This window comes from Pituophis catenifer, unplaced genomic scaffold, assembly GCF_029215685.1.
Source record: "Pituophis catenifer annectens isolate HBS135680 unplaced genomic scaffold, rPitCat1.0.hap2 SCAF_2, whole genome shotgun sequence".
Lineage (NCBI taxonomy): Eukaryota > Metazoa > Chordata > Lepidosauria > Squamata > Colubridae > Pituophis > Pituophis catenifer.
The window spans coordinates 243630595-243648943 of NW_027256882.1; the positions used below are offsets into that span (position 1 = coordinate 243630595).

Genomic DNA, 18349 nt, shown 5'->3' on the forward strand with positions numbered 1-18349 from the left:
CAATGAAGTCTAGGATCAATAGTATTGGCCCAGTGACTAATAGGCAGCATAACTTTGAATTTTCTAGGCCAAGGTTTCAATCCATTAGTTGCTCTACTAAGCTTCTTTATTTTTCAAATTTCCAGTTCAATTTTCATTATCAGGAAGCTGAAAGTTCAAATACTGGAAGCATGAACTTAGAAACTTTTTATTGAGGAAAAAGTTATCTGGAATTTTCCTGGTTTTTATCTGAAAACAAAATTATAAATATATAGATCAAAACAATCTAGCATTCTAGATGTAGGGCCAGAAAGATTTGATCAAATTGATATAAGCGCATAAGCTAAAAATAGTTTGCTAGTAATTTATTTAAATTATTATGTATTGATATTTAAGCCCAAGCCCAATCAATCAGGAAAAAAAAATCTTCTATTTACCTGTTGAGATTCTTGCAGAAGCAAAATCAGTTCCATTCGTACAGATGCCAAGCCTCCACCATGAGACCCATGGAGGATGCAATAACTAAGAAACATTCGCAAAAGTGATTGGTATTTTATAAGCCAGTGTCTTCTTTGAATATTTTCTTTTAGTTGTATATCTGACAAGTCTTCAGCTCTTTCACTTAAGGAATTTTCACCCATTACTGGGATAATTTCTCTCTGAGAATCATCTGCTTCAATATTGTATTCACATGTCTTCTGAAGGGCTACCACCTCCCTTTCAAGCCAATTATACAACTGGTATCTTAATTTTCCACCATCTACTTCATAGCCCGTGGATAATGTTCGAAGTTCCTCTGTAAGAATCTTCAGGCATGCCCTAAATTTCAGCTGTACACAAATTATGTCTTCTGATGAAACTAAGACATCATTTTCACCTCCTGAACTGTATGTTTCAGTGCAGCTAGAACTAACTTCATTTGTTTTTTCACCTGTTATCTTCTGCAAAGGTTTCATTACAAGGCAAGAATCCTCACTTTCCTCATCTTTGTAACTGTCCCACTTTAATTCCAATGGGTCATCTTGTAAGACTGCAGCTGGCTGATTCCAATCAAACAAAGCATCAGAATCTGAATGTCTGTCTGGTGAAGCATCTGATAATGATCCTAAACCATTTAGCACTGGTTCTGACCTGTTAGTCCTGAAAAACTGGTCATCTTTAGATTCTACTGGCATTGGAGAAGAGGGTGAACATTCTTTACTAGTGTTCCTTAAACTTAATGTTCTTCTTAAAGACTTTGACTTTTTGACCACTTTAGGCATCTTTGATAATACTTCTAAAGCCAACATGGGACAGCCAGACTTCAAATGAGTATATGCTGCAGTAAAGAATAATTTTCGTTCCTCTAAATTGATTTCATCTGCCAGCCCATTTTCTCCTGTTACACATATCCTTGTGGAAGATAAATCAGAAGACCCAAAATGGCGTCTCAGCAAGAGAGGATGCGTCCTTAGATAATTATAAAAATTAAATACCGAAGGGCTACAGTTTGAGAAGCTTCCTTCATCTAGAAAGATATCACATGAAAAAATAATGAAGAATTTATTTTCCAAAAGAAATAATTTAGATGTTGTCTTGCTGTCAATATTATGACACATTTATACCCTAAGGAAACACACAAAAAATTCTAATCATTGTCTTGTTCAGCATGTCTACTCTACTTCTTAACATGGCAAAATGATTTATCATGAAATGTTTAAGCCTTTTTCCTCTATCACATATATTTTATTCCATCACAACTATATAGTTGTAATATAAAAATATAGTTCCTTAACATTCGTTGTTGTAATAATCATGGAAAGCTTCAAGATGATGCTTTGGAAGAACACTGTGACATAGTAAAAACAAATCAGCACCTACAGTGTTCTGTGCTTGTAGTAGTATGCTTCATTTAGATAATACTTGATCATTTCAAAATCACCATTAGTTGGTTTGGAGGCCACTGTTCTTCACCATTCATGAGAACCACCCAGGACAATATGTAGAATATTACTTACTACTAGAAGAGTTTATTTAATAATTTAAGGCTAAATATAACATACACACATTCCAAAAGTAGATCTAAATTGTCTCAGTTTACCTTCATCATTCAAAGTGGGATGGCTTAAAAGAGTATCAAGAGCATGACCATACTCTTCCAAAATCCAGTAAGCCATACTTCGGAGAAAAGGATCAAAATGTGGTTTTAATGGACTTTCAGTGGAACGAGGCTTACTTCCCAGAATTCTCTTCTGAAGAATTGATTTGTAAGTACCAGATGTTTCAAATTCTGATTCATAGAGTCGTGCAATTACAAGAGCTAGCTGAATGTCATTTAATTTCTCTAGGCAGACCTAATTAAAATAAACAAAGGAATGATTTTTTTTTTTTAAAAAAGATCCAATCAGAAATAAGAAACACAGCCCTATTATGTATGCAGCCATCCAGATACCTCTGGTGTATTTACACAAATAATATGGAGGCTTAACCTTCTGTTGCTGTTGTTCCTTTACAACTGGCTTTTGGGGCATGATGCTTACAGCCTAAAGATAACATTGCATCTTCAAGGCCAGTAGCCTTTGATAAATCTGTCCTTCATGAATTTCTCCTCTTCTCATAGGGAAAATGTTCAAAACCCTGTTTTTCAGCTTTTTCATATATAGCAGTTAAAGAGTACATGGGCTTACTTAAGGACCATGATTATACTCAGCCTATAGCAATATCACTTAAGACTTATATACTGCACTCTCTATTTACAATGTCAGCATACTGTCCCCAACAACCTGAATACTTATTTTATCAACTTTAGAGGGATGGAAGATTGAGTTAACCTCGATCAAACTTCAGGCTGTGGGCAGAGTTAGCCCACAATACTGCATTTTAATCACTGAGCCACTAGGGTTCCTTAAACTGAAAATTTCTCCATTATGTATTAAAACATATTTTAGCGTTCTATTCTCCTTTTGTTTTGTATAGACATTGGACAAGGTTATTCCTATTTTCAATCAGTTTAAGTGTACTACATATTTATATTCATATCTGACCAAACCATATTTAGAGGATGCTATTAAGCATATACCTGGACTTCAACATAACATTCAAATCTGCTTGTACTCTTAAAACATTGGGTCTGTGTAAATACATTATTAGATGCATTGTAATATTTTTCAATAAGGTTTTCTGAAGAAAACGTATTAGTTACCTCAATGGCATCTTTTAAGTGGCCAGCCAATAAAAAAAATGCTGTAGAATGTTCAAAACGTTGCTTGCCTAGCAATGAAAAAGCATTCTTCAGTGCTGCTTTACGCCATCTGTCCTCAGTAAAATTGTTCCCAAAGAACTGTGTCATTTTAGTATCTTTTAGAGACCTGCCAATGTAATCATTTATAACTATTGTCACAATGTACAATGTACAGTTTCAGAAAAAACTGAAAAATTTATATTTATCAAAGAAACACATGCTCTTAGATTCTAAATGGCATATTTTAAAAACCAAGTTGCTGCTAAAATTCTACATGTGCAATTAGAAATGGCCAATATTTAACTTGGGTGCTATGCTTATGATACAATAATATGCTCAGATAAATGCCATGGCAAAAATAAGCCATCAGAAGATATTGAAATAAGGCACATAAAATAATGTTTCTCAAACTTTCAGTAGTTACAAACTACTTGATAAAAGATTTTGAAACTGGGAGAATTGCCCAGTTAAACAAAACCCCTATATTCTGATCTTTAAGAGCATGGGAGTTTACATTCAATTATATCTTTCCATTCCCTTCATTTATATTGTTTTAAAATCCAAAAATTTAATCCAAATTTAAGTATTTATTTATCACTTGAATTGTTTTATGAACCCAATATCATGTACAACAAGTGATTTCCTCAAAAGCAATCACTTTCATATCACTGAGTATTATTCTGTTTCCGTTTTGTATCTGGTGAGTCATATCTGGCTAGATAGCAGATAGCCTATGCCAGTGTTGGCAAACCTTTTTCTCGTGTATGTGCGCATGCAACAGCTTGCGTACGTGCCACCCATAATGCAATGCGAACCCTCCCACATGTATACACGACCCCCCCATGCATGCGCACCCTGCACATGCACTTCGCTCTCCCACCCCATTTTGGGCCTGGAAAGTCGTTATTTTAAGGGCAGTCTGGGACTTCCCTGTCTCCCCGCCTGAGCAGACTTCTGGCATAGCCCCAGACCTCCGGGGGAGGGAGGGAAGCCCCGGCCTGCTGCTCCTGCTGCCACCACTCCCTTGCCCCCAGCAAGAGCGGTTCTCATGCTGCCGGAGAAGCTCGCAGTTCTCGCCAGCTAAGAGACAGGCTGTTCCCACAGCCTGCTCCCGCCCTCTCTGCCCAAAGTTTCTCACAGCAGACGCAGCGTTGCTTACCTGCTGAAAGTACAGCCCTGGCTGCTATTTCTGCTTCTTCTCCAACCACTCGGAGCCCTGCATAATAGCACTGCAGCTTGCTCGAGGTACCTGCAGTTTGGACTCCCCCCTTTCCGTCTTCTCCTCGAGTTACAGCCTTGCGGCGTGACCGAGGATGAGGAGGGGTGGGTTAGTAGCTGCACGGATCCCCCGGCGCCTGCACTGCAATGATGAAGCACTTTGCTAAGGAAAGCAGAGTCTCAGGCTGTTCCTGAGAAAGGACGGGAGCAGGCTGTGGTGGCAGGCCGTTCTTGCCAGATAACAGACAGACTGCTCCTGGAGCAGGCAGGCAGAAGGAGAAGCTGCCAGCAGGGAGGCGAGCCCCCCCAGGAGGACCGGAGGAGAGTGCATCTTCTCACTCATGGAGATCTACCGGTGGGTAAGTGGTCGCAGTAAGAGGTGTGCTGGCCAGAAAGCGGTCATGCTCTCTGGCTGGAGAGGGTTGCACGTTCCGCCAGCAAAGGTTTGTGCAACCCTCTCCGGCCAGGGAGCATAACCGCTTCCTGGCTCGCGCACTTCTTACCGCTTTCCGCAACCACTTCCCTGCCAGTGGATCTCCATGAGTAAGGAACTGTGCTCTCCTCCAGTCCTCCTGGGGCAGCTCGCCTCCCCGCGGGTGGCTTCTCCTTCTCCTGCCTGCTCCAGGAGCAGTCTGTCTGTTACCTGGCAAGAACGGCCTGCCACCACAGCCTGCTCTCGTCCTTTCTACCCTGGCAGTTGTTCCTGGTGCTGCCAGAGAAGCGGCAGCATGAGAACCGCTCTTCCTGGGGCAAGGGAATGGCAGCGGCAGGAGCAGCATCCTCCCTCCCTCTGGAGGCCTGGAGCTATGCCAGAAGTCTGCATAAACAGGGAAGCCCCAGACCACCCATCCTTGCCACCACCGCCCCCTCGCCCCCCTTGGCAGTGGTTTTTGCATGGCAGTGGCAGGAGCTGGCAGGGGAGAGGGGATGGTGGCAGGCTACGGCAGCAGAAAGTTCGCGCCGGCTAAGAGGCAATGTTCCTCCTCCTGCCAGCCTTGAGCTCAGCTCCGGGTAGCGTCTAGCCAGCCTTACCTGGCCTCCCCCTGCGGCAGCCCACATGGATCTCAGACAGCGCAACTTCGGGGCCTTTCTTCATGGTGGTGGTGATGAGGCAGGCAGGCATCCGGGCGCATGGGAGCAACTGGCGGTAGCGCTCCTGGCTGGCAAAGGGTGGAGTCCTGGGGCTCCATGCGTGCAATGATGGCATGGACGGTGCGCACATGCACTAAGATGTTAAATGTCAGCTGATCATCGCACGTGCATGCGCATCAGTAACCAGCAGACTAGCTGGCGGGTGTGCATGCGTGCCCTAGAAACCTGGAAGAAGAATGGGCAACACCATGCGTGCTGAGCAACATGGCTCTGCGTGCCACTTCCGGCACGTTTGGCATAGGTTTGCCAACACGGGCCTATGCCTTAGTTGAGCCTCTATATCCAGTTGTTTCCTTTTATTATTCTATATTTCTATTAGATGACCACAAAAGTACAGCCTCAAGTAAAAATGTGGAAGTTATGTTATATTATATTATCCTTGAAAGGGGCCCAGAAGTGTTGATATAAATTATGTAGTAAATATAAGCTAATTTGAGTTCAAGAAACGAGAAACTTAGGACTCTGAAAAATTTTGGAGGTATTCCAATAATACATAAAGGACATTAAGGATCTCTCTCTCTCTCGATAGATCTATCATCTCTCTCTCTCTTTCTCTCACTTGCTCTATGTTGCTCCTTAATGTCCTTTAGATACTTCTGGAATAAGTCTGCTACTTCTATCAAGCAGTAGGAATGCAAAAAAACTAGTTGCAATATATATTGAATTACAAATTCTGCTTTAAAATTGTACCTGTATAGTCCCCAAATTACAGTCTTCTTTTTCATTGCAAGATAGAAAATGGCTGCATCAAGAGGGTCATTGTTTCTTTGAAAGGCTGCTTTAGCGACCTGAAAGGATAATAGTAAATTTTGTGGTTTCAAATGTAGTATTTTGTCATAATTATGTCCAGAGACATTTTGAGCAATTAATGAAATAATTTATATTTAATACACAGAAAAAGTTAAATCAACTCATAGTTTGTTATAAACTGCCTTTACCTTCTCAATGCATCTGCGCAAATTATGGGTATTTCGAACCCACCATCCTATTCCCATAGCTCTGAGCTCTGACCATGTTGGATCACCTTTCTGTACTGCAGGAAGCATGTTTAGAAGTTCTTCTTCTGCAATAGAGTGAAACGCCCAGGCAAAATGACTCGAAGACAAACCTGAAATAATCACAAATAATTACTTTATAATTATTTAATTTACTTTATAATTGATAACTATATTACCTTAAAAATATTTAGTGATTCTTTTTCTGATGCTTTTTTTAAAAAAAGTTGGTAACATGAAGTAACATACAAAAAAATCATGTTGTCATAATTTGTATGAGTAATGACTTGTAAATAGCTACACTTAAAATGTTGTAAAACACAAAATATTTATTAAGTCTGTATGCCACAAATAAAACAAAAACTTAGATCCCTGTACCTAACTATTTAAAAATACATCTTTACACACAGAGACTTGATGAGACTATCCTATAGACAAAAACAGTTAGAAAAATCTGTAGTATTCAACTGTTCAGTGCATCTCTTGATTATCAGCACTATGCCAAAGTTTCTCCATTTCCAAAGCTCACATTTCCTCAGAAACAATCCTAGTTATATCTAAAATATTGTTCTGTTTTGCATTAGTGTCTCACAAAGAGTGAAGAAAATATTTACCTTGATATAATAGCTGAGCTCTGTGAGCAGGTGGCAGAGAAGTTGTCATAAAAGTGTGAAGACGAACTGCCAAAAGAAACTTCAAACCACATTCGTCAAGTGTTTCTCCTCCTATGAATGAGATTTAGTCTATAAAATGAAACTCTTTAAACAAAACTCTATAATTATTTGCCACATTTTCCATTATTTAGATATATATTTAAGTCTTACTTGTTCGGCATAGTTTCACAATATAGGGAATGGGTAACAAATTTATGTACTATAATGGATTTTAAAGCAATCAAGAATTAACATAATATTAAGTAACATCATTGTAGCAGACAAATAGAGCCCTACAGTATTTTTTTTATTTAAGATCCATATTACTAAATTCAGAAGAAAATGTTGCTGTGAAGCTAAAGATTTTCCCATAAGTATTGCAGTATATGGAAATTTGCCAGTCCATATAGAAAAAGAGGTAATTCTTCTAACTTTCAAACTTCAAACCTTTAAGCAAAATGTTTCTATTTGTACACTGGGTAAAATACTTTCCTAGGAGTATTTTAAAATACTAATTCTAAAAAATAAAAAATAACAGTAACTAGTATTTTAGAATCCTAATTCTAAAAAATAACAGTAACTATGGAAATAAAATATAGTATTAATTTTCCTTGTGCACTTCCCAACTCAAACTATTTTATTTATTTATGGAATTTTTATACCCACCCATCTCAATCAGTGACTTTGGGTGGCTTACAGTTCTAATTATCAAATTTAGTCTATTGCGTATCATTAAATTTCTTATAAACCAATAGCCTTCATAATTAATTGATGTATTCTGTATTAACAGTGGCATCTAATAATGTTTAGAAGTGTTTGCAATTGATTGATTGATTAATTAATTCAGTTAAGTAAGTATAGGCAGGACTGTTAAAAAGAAAACCTGGATTAGTCATTATAAAACTTACCTTTGCTTCTGTCTCTGCTTTCTCCTATATCAGTACTGGTAATGGCAATTGTATCAGCTAATGCCATCAATAGCATCTGTTCCATCCTGGTAAGTCCTGGTAAGCTAGAATGAAGCAAGTGACGAGAAAGAACTTGGGCATGCTCTTGTCCAAAGTAAGTTGGATTATACTGAGAAAGATCAATAACTTTTGGCTTTTTGTCATCTTCATCTACTTCAATTGTAGTCAGTTCATCTGTATACAGGCTGGAATTTTGAAATAGATCCTCATAATTTTCATCAGTCACATGTTTGTTAAGGTTCTTTGGAGTATTTGACTTTTCAGTACAAGCATAGGAATATTCTTCATCAGCAGCAAGCAATGCATACAAAGGAAGCGGTGGAACAGAATCTATTTCTGTATAGTCTGTTATTACACATCTGTTAAATGTCATAGGGTCTCTTGTACTACTCCCACTAGCACAGATTGAGAGAGAGCGATATCTTTTCTCATGGCAGGGGTCACTTAAGGCAATAACTTCTCCAGCAATGCATTTGACTAGATGAGATAAAATGGCCTTCGCTCTACGTACTTTCCCTAGATCCATGAGTTCCAAAAGTTGCACAGGATGATACTGAGGTAAAGTAGGACATAATGAATGAGCTGCTTCAAAAAGACCAGAATCTTCCATCTCCAGTGACAGATCAAATATAGTTCGTTTCCCACCAAGTTTTTGAGCAAAGCTAGCCATAGATCGGGTTAATGTTCGCTTTAGCGGGGGAACACCAGACTGGCTTTGTTTAACTAAACTTGTTATAGATGGTGTACTACCACTGTAAGATTCTGCAGTAATGGGATCTTGCTTTGAAAATGGCTGCCATTGAGAATAAACATGCATTTCACAATCCATCCCAACCACAAGGATACCATCACGAACCCAAGACAAAGAAACTGGTAAAGGAGGTGAACCTTCTACTGATGAGACCAAATCCACACATCGTAACAGTATAAATCTAGATGTACAAGCGGTTTTAGCATTTTCCCATACTGGCAGTACAAGCATTTCCTTAGCACTTTGTTCCTGTATTTTCCCAGCCAACTGACCAAACATATAAAGCTTTGAACCAATGCCTACTGTTAATATATGAGAGCCATCTTCCCTAGACATCCAGTCTAAATGAACCAAATGCTTTGTTCTGAATGTTAAGTTCTTATTTCCTAAAGCCATTGAACTACTATTGACATTCAGAGAATCCAATGTTAGGTTTAGTTCATCTAAATGAAGTGTTTGTTCCAAGTTCCAACAAGAGCTTCCTGTAGATTCACATTCAAAAATGCCGACATTCACAAAAAAATCTTGAGAATTACTGTTTTGGGGTGGTGTTCGCTTGTATGCCACAGCTAAACGATTTGTATGAGCGCAGCTAATTTCAAGAGATAAACCAGACACTTCAAGGGCACTGCTACTAAGATGTCCATCTTCAATAAGCAATGGCCATTCTTCCCATACATACGTACCACTGTTCTTAGTATTCTCTGGTTTCGATAATTCATCTGTTTCTTGTGCCATTCTACACCTCCAAAACCTAACTTTCCCATCTGAGCAAAGTGTTGCAAGAAGATAAGGAGCTTGGTGGACTGGATAAATTGAAGAAGAACTTAAGTGACCTAAGATTAAAACACAAAACTCCTTAAAATACTAACCAGAGAAAAAAATGAGTGGAACATGAAATTTTCAAGCATTTTTTTCAGAACCTAAGAGCAAAGCTTAGTGCTCTATAGTTTATAAAACCAAGTTTACTGTTGTAACATGGTATAACTTTTATGGCAGTTTAATAGCTGTTTTTATATCAATTTTCTTTAAATATTAGGCTTTCAAATTACCATTAAGATTTAATAAAAACTGAAGAAAAGTTAAATGAAAGTCAGTTAGTACATAATTTCCTCCTGCCCTATTTGTTTTTTAATTTACAAACCTGCTGATGGCTTAATGCTTACTATCTCCACTCCTTCTGGTAAATTCAGTTCTCGACTATAGACAATTTCTGAAGAAAGAACTAATTGGCTGGTACTCTGAAGATTATCTCTGCAAACTTGGTATTTCTTTGTAAAGGAACTGTGAAGCTTTTCTTGGTCCGGAGAAGAATGCAGTTGTTCTTGAGATGCTGTTTCAGATGCCTTAGGAGCTATTTTTTCATCTACAAAAATTGGGATATTTTATTTAATGTTTATTTAAAATACAATTTGTTTTATGAAATTTCAAGATATTCTGAAATTACATTAACTAAATTCTATGTTTATATAAACATATTTTTCTATTTTCTATTTTTCTACAAGTCACTAGAAATCAACAGCATCAGAGAGTGAGCCAGTTGCTAAAGACAATATTTCATATTTACATGGTCTGCCTTTCATATGCAAAATATTTTTCAGGACATATTGATCTTTATCTGAACCACGACACCTCTTTTAGCATGAATTCTTTTGTATCCAGCACAATATTCCATGCTATAGGCATTATGGACTGGATCTAATGTTTCTATAGAACTATTTCACCAGCTATAAACATTAAACATGTTAAGCTTAGCATTTAGTTCATGTCCTTCATTAATATTCAGGTTCAAGCAGAATAATTCTGACTGCAATGACAAAGAGAATTACTACCTTATTACTACCTCTTTCTATATGGAAGTTTCATCGACACTTTTGGATTCTACATGCTTGTAATATCCTTCTACTTTCTAATTCTTATAGATTAGTGCATCACCCAAAAGCTAGTGTATACATTGTCTATTTAGTCTTAGACACAAGAGTTTTGAAATATTATTTAATTTATTAATAATTTGCCTGTGCCTGTAGTCAAAATATGAGACAATGACAAAGAACAGCTAAAAACCACACTTATCTGTATTCGAAAAAGAATTCAGAGATTATAGAACACAGAACTGAGAAATTCAATAAATTTTTAATGAATTTATCCTGCAATTATCAAGAAGCATAATGTATAAATTCTTACATATATTGTCAAATATTTAGAACATACCCACTGAGACTGGTAGGGATTTCAAATGTAATTTCCACATATGTAACAATGAGCAGTTTTGAGTATATTCAATTACAATTAAATAGAATTTTTCAGAAAATCCATTTTCCTGATATCCTGCAAAAAGAAAAAAGTTTTCAGTAAAAAACAGCAATTAAGAACATCTCCAGCTATTTATTATGGTTCTTTTGTATGTTTTAGCTAGGTCTTGCAAATTGATTTTTAAAGAAGCTGCAGTTCTCTAGAGTTTATAATTCAAATGTCTTCTTGGAACTAATGGTGCAACTACAGTAATCTAAAGGTATCAATAGGACTTTATGCTCTTTATCAGATTAGGTTAAATTTATCAGATTAACTTTATCAAACAATTTAACTTCATTAAACATACAAACTCCTCACAGATGGTTCATATTATTATGATATGTTCTATGCATGGACTACTTTAAGGGGTCCAGAAGTCAATGCGATTTGAGAAAGGAGCTGCTGGACCAATTTTAAAAACACTATCAGTGGCAACCTGCAGCACAGAATATGACTATATTTACATTTAGAGGAAAATCAGTTGTTTGTTCTTATTTATACTTCTTGGCTTTGACTAATGTATAGCACATGTAAGAGAGATAAAATGACTATACTATTTCAGATTATAGACAAAATACAACTTCTGAAGTTTCCTTCATAATAAATTCTTCATAAACATAAAACTAATGTTGCAAGACACCAATTAAAAATGGATATTTGTCCCAGAAAGACAACTTTGTCTTGTCATGGAAATTCTTTTCTTTTAAACTCAAGGATTTTTTAACAATGACATATTGAATTTGTAATCAGAAGTCATACAATCCTCTCTGCAATTCATTCAGCCTCATTCTTCCATTTGGTTAGGCTCAGTCCTATGTTTTTTATTTCTTGTTGATAATTATTACAGTTTTACATAAGAATAATATATTAAATTTTGTAATATTTGCCTGGCATGATTCTTTTTCTATGCCATTTGAATAAAAATGAATTTAGGAGAAAAAAAACCTTTGACAGATATTTATTATTATTAAATTTCTATCTTTCTGTTCCCACAGTGAACAAGAGAAATTTCAAGTTATAAAATCTAAAAACAGAAACAAAACAATTAAATTCAGGCATAAAACTGTATATATCAACACCTCCCCATGTCAAAGAACAGGTAAAACTAAAAGTCGTATTTGTATGTATTGCTAAATTATTAATATTTTAGTGTAGGAAAGAAATGTCAGTATCTGATTATAAAATATATTAACTGTTTTACTACAAACATAAAGCTACAATCAAAAGTGCTTATTACAAAATAAATTTTACTTAAGATTTAAAATGTATATGCTTTACCAGGATCAAGTAGTATTGACTCTTTTTCTGAGAATCTATTCTCATTATTATTCATAATGAAATCTTCTTGAAAAACATGAAGTAGCTGCATTTTCTCACCATGCTAAATTAAAAACAGATACATTTTAAATATAATCAACAGTGGCAACAATCTAAATACAATAAAAATAAATTAATTAGTTTATGATATAAAATATTAAATACTTGGCTAACAATAAATATTTGGCTAACATTGTTTTTTGCTATCTTTTATTCATCAATATTTTACTGAAGAAGTTCAAATAAAGCATAATGAGATAATATAAGAGTAAATCTTACCAGCTCTGTAATAGAATTCAGTTCTACAATGCAACCCGGTCTAGCTGTAGATTGCTGACTTATGATGTTAAAAAATTTGCCAACGTATTTCTGCAATTAGTAACAAAAGCCAGTAATTAATTGTCATGTAATTATATTAATTTCATTAATTTCTTCATTTTGATCTATTGATTCACTATTTAATACAATTAGCCATACTATATAAATAGGAACTACTTTTTGTACCAACAACCTAGTAATTCCTTATAGCAACAAAAGTAACTTTCAAAATGTATTTGTTCTTGCTTTGTATTGTGTATGCAATGCTTAACTGAATCAAAATGGATAAAGTATTTTGCATATCATGGAATATTTAATCAACTAATTAAATATAGATTAAGTAAAATTACACTTTACCTTATAAAAACAAGAACAAACTATATTTTCCACTTTTTTTACTTGAATATAAACAGAAAGCTATAAAATCTATTTATTTATTTAAATTTATAGTCACTCATCTCCAATGGATTCTAATAGTCATTGGGGTACTGCTGGATATTCCAATATTCTCTATTGTATTTTGTTTTTGTGTTACTTTTTAATTTTTGTGAACTGCCCATCATCGAGCAACAGCAAAATTGAAAATATAAAATAAGATAATGTTCATGAATTTTAATTCCTAAAAAATTACCTCCTTCAAGAGGCTTTTGCCCAGAGAGAGATAGTGTTAGAAAGAAAGAGAAAAGACCAAAAAAGAAAACCTTCAAAGCAGATATTTAGCAAGTAGCTTTCAATGAGGATGTGTAGTATTTTTAAGCTGGTGAGTATATTTGGAGTATAACAGTGATTTTACAAAATAAATGAAAGTAATAATATGACCAAATCAGAAAGTATGCATTTAATGGAAGGCAAACTGCTTTCATTGCAATAATTCAATAAAACATTACGGAGTTATTTTGGTCAGGGAGATAGATAGATAACCTTCAAAACCTTAGCTCCAGTCATTCATGGAGCATATAATTTTTAAGAATGGCAATGAGACCAATGTAGACCCCATAGAGATTCTTATAAGTAAAGATGATACTGGTTGTTGATAACAGCTTCCTTTTGTATTTGTATTTGTTCCTTTTTGTATTATGACGGGAAAAAAACCAAGTTAACTAACGACCTGGTAGGCACCAAGAGTATCAGGTCATCTTCCCTTCTCTACATTAAACTTCCACCTTTGATGGAATTTGGAAATGAAAATTAAAACAAGCAATTAATTCAGGCACAATGTAACATATTTAACTTTATCCTAAATGTTCAAAGTCTGTGAAGGCAACAAATCTGGGAAATAAAAATAATTAAACCCACTATTGTTGATAATGATTATAATTAAATTTATATGACAGTTTTTAGTTCATAGTTTAAGCAATTGTAAGACTATCTTTTTAAAAAAATCAAAATGTATTTTATTCAGAGTGTCTGTGTTTAATACATAAAAATGGAACACTGACATTAATTCTGCTAATAGTGAAATATTGGAACTGGGAAATAAAAGTTTAAGATGATTTATTCTCCTTGTACTTAATGCTTAATACTTTTTAGTAAGTTTATTTCGGATATTCTTAGTCCAAAAATGATAATAATGAACATATTTCAAAGATGGTGGCTTATAGATTATATAGTTCAGCAGTAATATAGTATGGTTAAGATGCCTAAAATAATATACTCATGTAACATTGCCCAAGTCCCCATTTATTTAAACTAATTCTACTCAAGAAAAAGATATGGTAGTTTCTTCAGAGGTTCTATGATCCTAAGATTAGAAAATATTTTTCATAAATCAAAATTAATCTTCAGGTTAAATGAACAGATAGGTAAACTAAATTTAACTGGCAATATTACAACTCTAGTTGAGCTTTAACTTACAGAAATTCCTGGATTTGACAGTTCACAGAGTAGCTTTTTGGCATCTATTATAGCTTGATAGAGTCTCAAATGTTGTCCATCACTCGCAACAAAGCAAGCACTTGGTGAATTACAGTACGCACCTAAAGACAATTAGAAAAATATAACTCTTAACAAAAAGAATTCCAATGCCTTCATCTTATGCTTTTTTTTAGATATCAAAAGCTTAATAAAGGCTATGTGATTGTACATATCTGAACATGCTTCAGAGAGGCGATTTAAAGGAGTTCCTGATGTGAGAATTGCCAATAATTTCCTGTAAATGTTGTACAATCATAGTATATTTCTATAATGTATACCAATTTTACTTATAAGAAAGAAAACGCACCTAAGCAGTAACTAGGTATGAGGCAAGGCAACCACGCCACATTTGAAAAAGCAGATACGTGAAGAGAATTTATTCTTGCAAGCTCAGAAACACCACCAGAAAAAGACAGTGGGCCAACTGGATCAACTCTCCAGAGGATAAGTTCACTATAAACAGCAGTAAGATCCTGAGATGTGCAGGCAGAACTTTTATTTTGATATTTTGGAGATGCCTCTTCTGTGCTATCAAGAACTGGTATCCTCACTGCATTGTGATGAGAGGTTGTGAGTAGCAATGGAAGTACTGAATGGCAAGCCAAGTCATTAAGGTGGAAACGATGTCCACAGTATCGTGATTTGTGGCAAATACTGAGAACATTTGAAAAAGCAGATTCCTCCGCAAAGCTGACTAGCCACTGGTTTAGAGATCCATCTGCATGCTTGGAAATCATCATAACATTTGGGGTGAAGATGCTTAGTTTTACATTGTTGGGTGATTTGCTATGACCTGAAGAAATTAACATAGAGCAGGAACGACCAAGGCTAGATGGTTTTTGTTTGCCTTGCTGAAGAGCAAGGTCAACATTTTTTGTACAAGCATACATCACTATACTTCTGCAAAGTGAATTTGCATCACCAGTAGGAAAGGCAACAGGAATCCTTGAAACAAACGACACCTAAAAAGGAGAGAGAGAAAAAGTTCAGACTCAAGTCAAGCTTCCAAAACAATCACATTTTTAAATACATAGTACCTGTAAATTTGTAGTACCTGTACTTGACGAAACATGCCCGGTTGGTATTCATCTAGCCAATCAACATGCCATACAAGCAATGATCCATCCATAGGATGAATACTAAATAGCATGTCTGCATTTTTATTCCATTCAGCTAGTTGTATTTCAATTTCATGATCAATAACAGCTGAAGACAAGGGAATGGAGTTTGAATTTAAACCAGGAAATTCTTTCTGTTCTTGATTTCTTCTCTGTTCTTCTCTACTGTCATCAGTTTCTAGACCTATATAAAAAAAGTGAAGACATCTATATATAAAAACATACTTAAATCTTGGGGTAAAAGAGCTTTTTTGAGCTTCTCTGAAACAATCCTAATGAAAGACATCTCCATAGTTATACTGTATTTTTCAGAGTATAAGACGCACCGGACTATAAGATGCACCTACATTTTTTGGTGAGGAAAACAAGAAAGGGAAAACTGCCTCTGCCTTCCAGCAATTTTGCCTCCATGCAGCAAACAGCAAACAACCTGCTTTACTTTCATTTTTGTTTTCAGCATAGCTTGATTAGCATAAGGAAAAAAAAATCTGCTCCAGCAATTTACCTCCTTGCAGCAAGCAGCAGAGGCCCGCACAAAATAGTTGAGAGCAAAACAGCTGAGAGTCGGGAGGCCGATCCAATCAACTTGTGCTAATTAGACTGTGCTGTGCTGAAGCTGAAAGGAGCTTCTTTCTTCTTGCTGCAAGGAGTAACTGCTGGGAGGCAGAGGTAAAGAGGCAAAGGGTGGGGGCCAGTGGGTAGGCGGGGAAAAAGGTGCGTCTTATACTCTGAAAAATATGGTTTCTAGTACAGGATTAAGACACTCTTCCTGAAATAACTACCGGTATATAATTTAAAATGTTACATTTCATTTCATAAAATCCTTTGTTAGGCTAATATTTGTTTGCATAAAGAGCCACGATGTGTAGGAATTCGCCTTCTATTGAATATTTATTCCTAACTGCACTTGTTAAGAATTTCCACCTCTTCTAAGAACCATCTCATTTGCTTTTACTATTTGACCAGAATCCTAACATTTTCAAGAGAGCCAAAAAATTTCTTTTGGCCACCATTACTTAACATAGGAAAAAATCTTATAATTTTTGGACCTCAAAAATATATCAAATTATTCCATTTATATTTTTACCTTTCTGTTACATCTCACTTGTTACCAACCATAATAAAGTTTCGTTGACACTCACTTAGTACTTTAGTTAATCAGTATGTTAGTATTTTATTCATGAAGTACTTCTATAATTTAGCCTCAGGATCTCCAAAGTTGGCAACTTCAAGACTTGTGGACTTCAACTCCTAGAATTCCCCAGCCAGCTTGGGCAGTTGAGGAATTCTGGGATATGAAGTCCACAAGTCTTAAAATTGCCAACCTTCGAGACCCCTGATTTAGTCAATTATTTTTAAGTATTTGTGTTTTTTTAGTATTTTATTTATTTGTTAAATAGTCTGAACTATTTTATTTAATTCTATTAAGCTTCCAAAAAATTTACGTTTTTATTTTCTTTAGGCACCTTTGCAATCTCTTACAAATACTGAATAAAATGCTGATCAGTGATCTTAGAAAAACCACTACTATGCTAGATTATTTTTAATATAATTTTAATAGACCAATTACAATAATTTTGTTTTTTTACCTTTAAAGCTCTATACGGCACACAGACAGCTTTTTTGTGGGTATGCTCCAGATCTCTACCATTAAATGGTGTCACTTGATGGGATCCTGGAGGCATACATCCAAAGTAGCCACCCCAGCCCTTTAGAATAGCTTTCTACCTGACATGCAAAGAATTCCTATATTTTAACTTTCTGGAAGGCTATGAAGATCTAGTCTTCCCCCCAGCAATGGGCTAAGTCGAGCTTAGAGGCATTTGATCTGCCACCTGATGGAAGAGTTGTTTTGTTTATATTAGTTTTGAGATGCCTAGGATCATTATATAAGCATCCCTGTAAGTTCTATAAATAAATAATTCATAAATGTTTATACTGCCTAGGTCATAAGATTCTATGTAAAACACAGGGAATATTTCCACATTCTAAAATAGCCAGTGTACATGTATTGATTCATTGTTCCATGTAGCTGGAAAACAGTGAGAGAAGATAAAAATATCCATTTTACCTTCATCAGATTTGAAAGTCATCTGATTAGGTTCTTCAGTGCTGGCTTCTGAGGAAATATGCTCAAAATTTCTTTTAAACTGTTGCAAAAAAACCTCCATTGATAGAGTAAAATGTAATTCTTTATTATTTAGCCAGTGCACTACAAAAGGACCACTTTTTTCTTCACTTTCATTAAGACTCAGAGACATGATAGAAGGGAGCAAGGGAATGTCTACAAACAAAAATATACATTCTATTCAGAAACACACATTTAAATTATTTTTAGGTTTTAGTGACTACTTTAGTAAGGTACATATATATAATTACAGGACAGATAATTTTCTTTTCCAGCAGCAGATACTAATCAGTAATTCAGGTACTAATCAATAATACCTCTTTAGA

At 35.5% G+C, this 18349-nt stretch overlaps 1 protein-coding gene across 4 annotated transcripts in view; it reads right to left on the bottom strand.

Annotated features, from left to right (window-relative positions):
• Positions 1-18349, bottom strand: part of DMXL1 (Dmx like 1) — an 87969-nt gene that overhangs the window by 49685 nt on the left and 19935 nt on the right. For all 4 annotated transcript variants that reach the window (XM_070938717.1, XM_070938716.1, XM_070938715.1 and 1 more), the window contains exons 10-24: positions 17967-18179; positions 15832-16073; positions 15085-15739; positions 14718-14839; positions 12825-12914; positions 12507-12609; positions 11148-11264; positions 10081-10302; positions 8126-9772; positions 7179-7289; positions 6508-6677; positions 6260-6357; positions 3161-3326; positions 2060-2312; positions 417-1486 (exon numbers count right to left, since the gene is read on the bottom strand). In XM_070938717.1, coding sequence (XP_070794818.1) covers positions 417-1486; positions 2060-2312; positions 3161-3326; positions 6260-6357; positions 6508-6677; positions 7179-7289; positions 8126-9772; positions 10081-10302; positions 11148-11264; positions 12507-12609; positions 12825-12914; positions 14718-14839; positions 15085-15739; positions 15832-16073; positions 17967-18179 — 5279 coding nt within the window. The remainder of the gene's footprint in view (positions 1-416; positions 1487-2059; positions 2313-3160; positions 3327-6259; positions 6358-6507; positions 6678-7178; positions 7290-8125; positions 9773-10080; positions 10303-11147; positions 11265-12506; positions 12610-12824; positions 12915-14717; positions 14840-15084; positions 15740-15831; positions 16074-17966; positions 18180-18349) is intronic.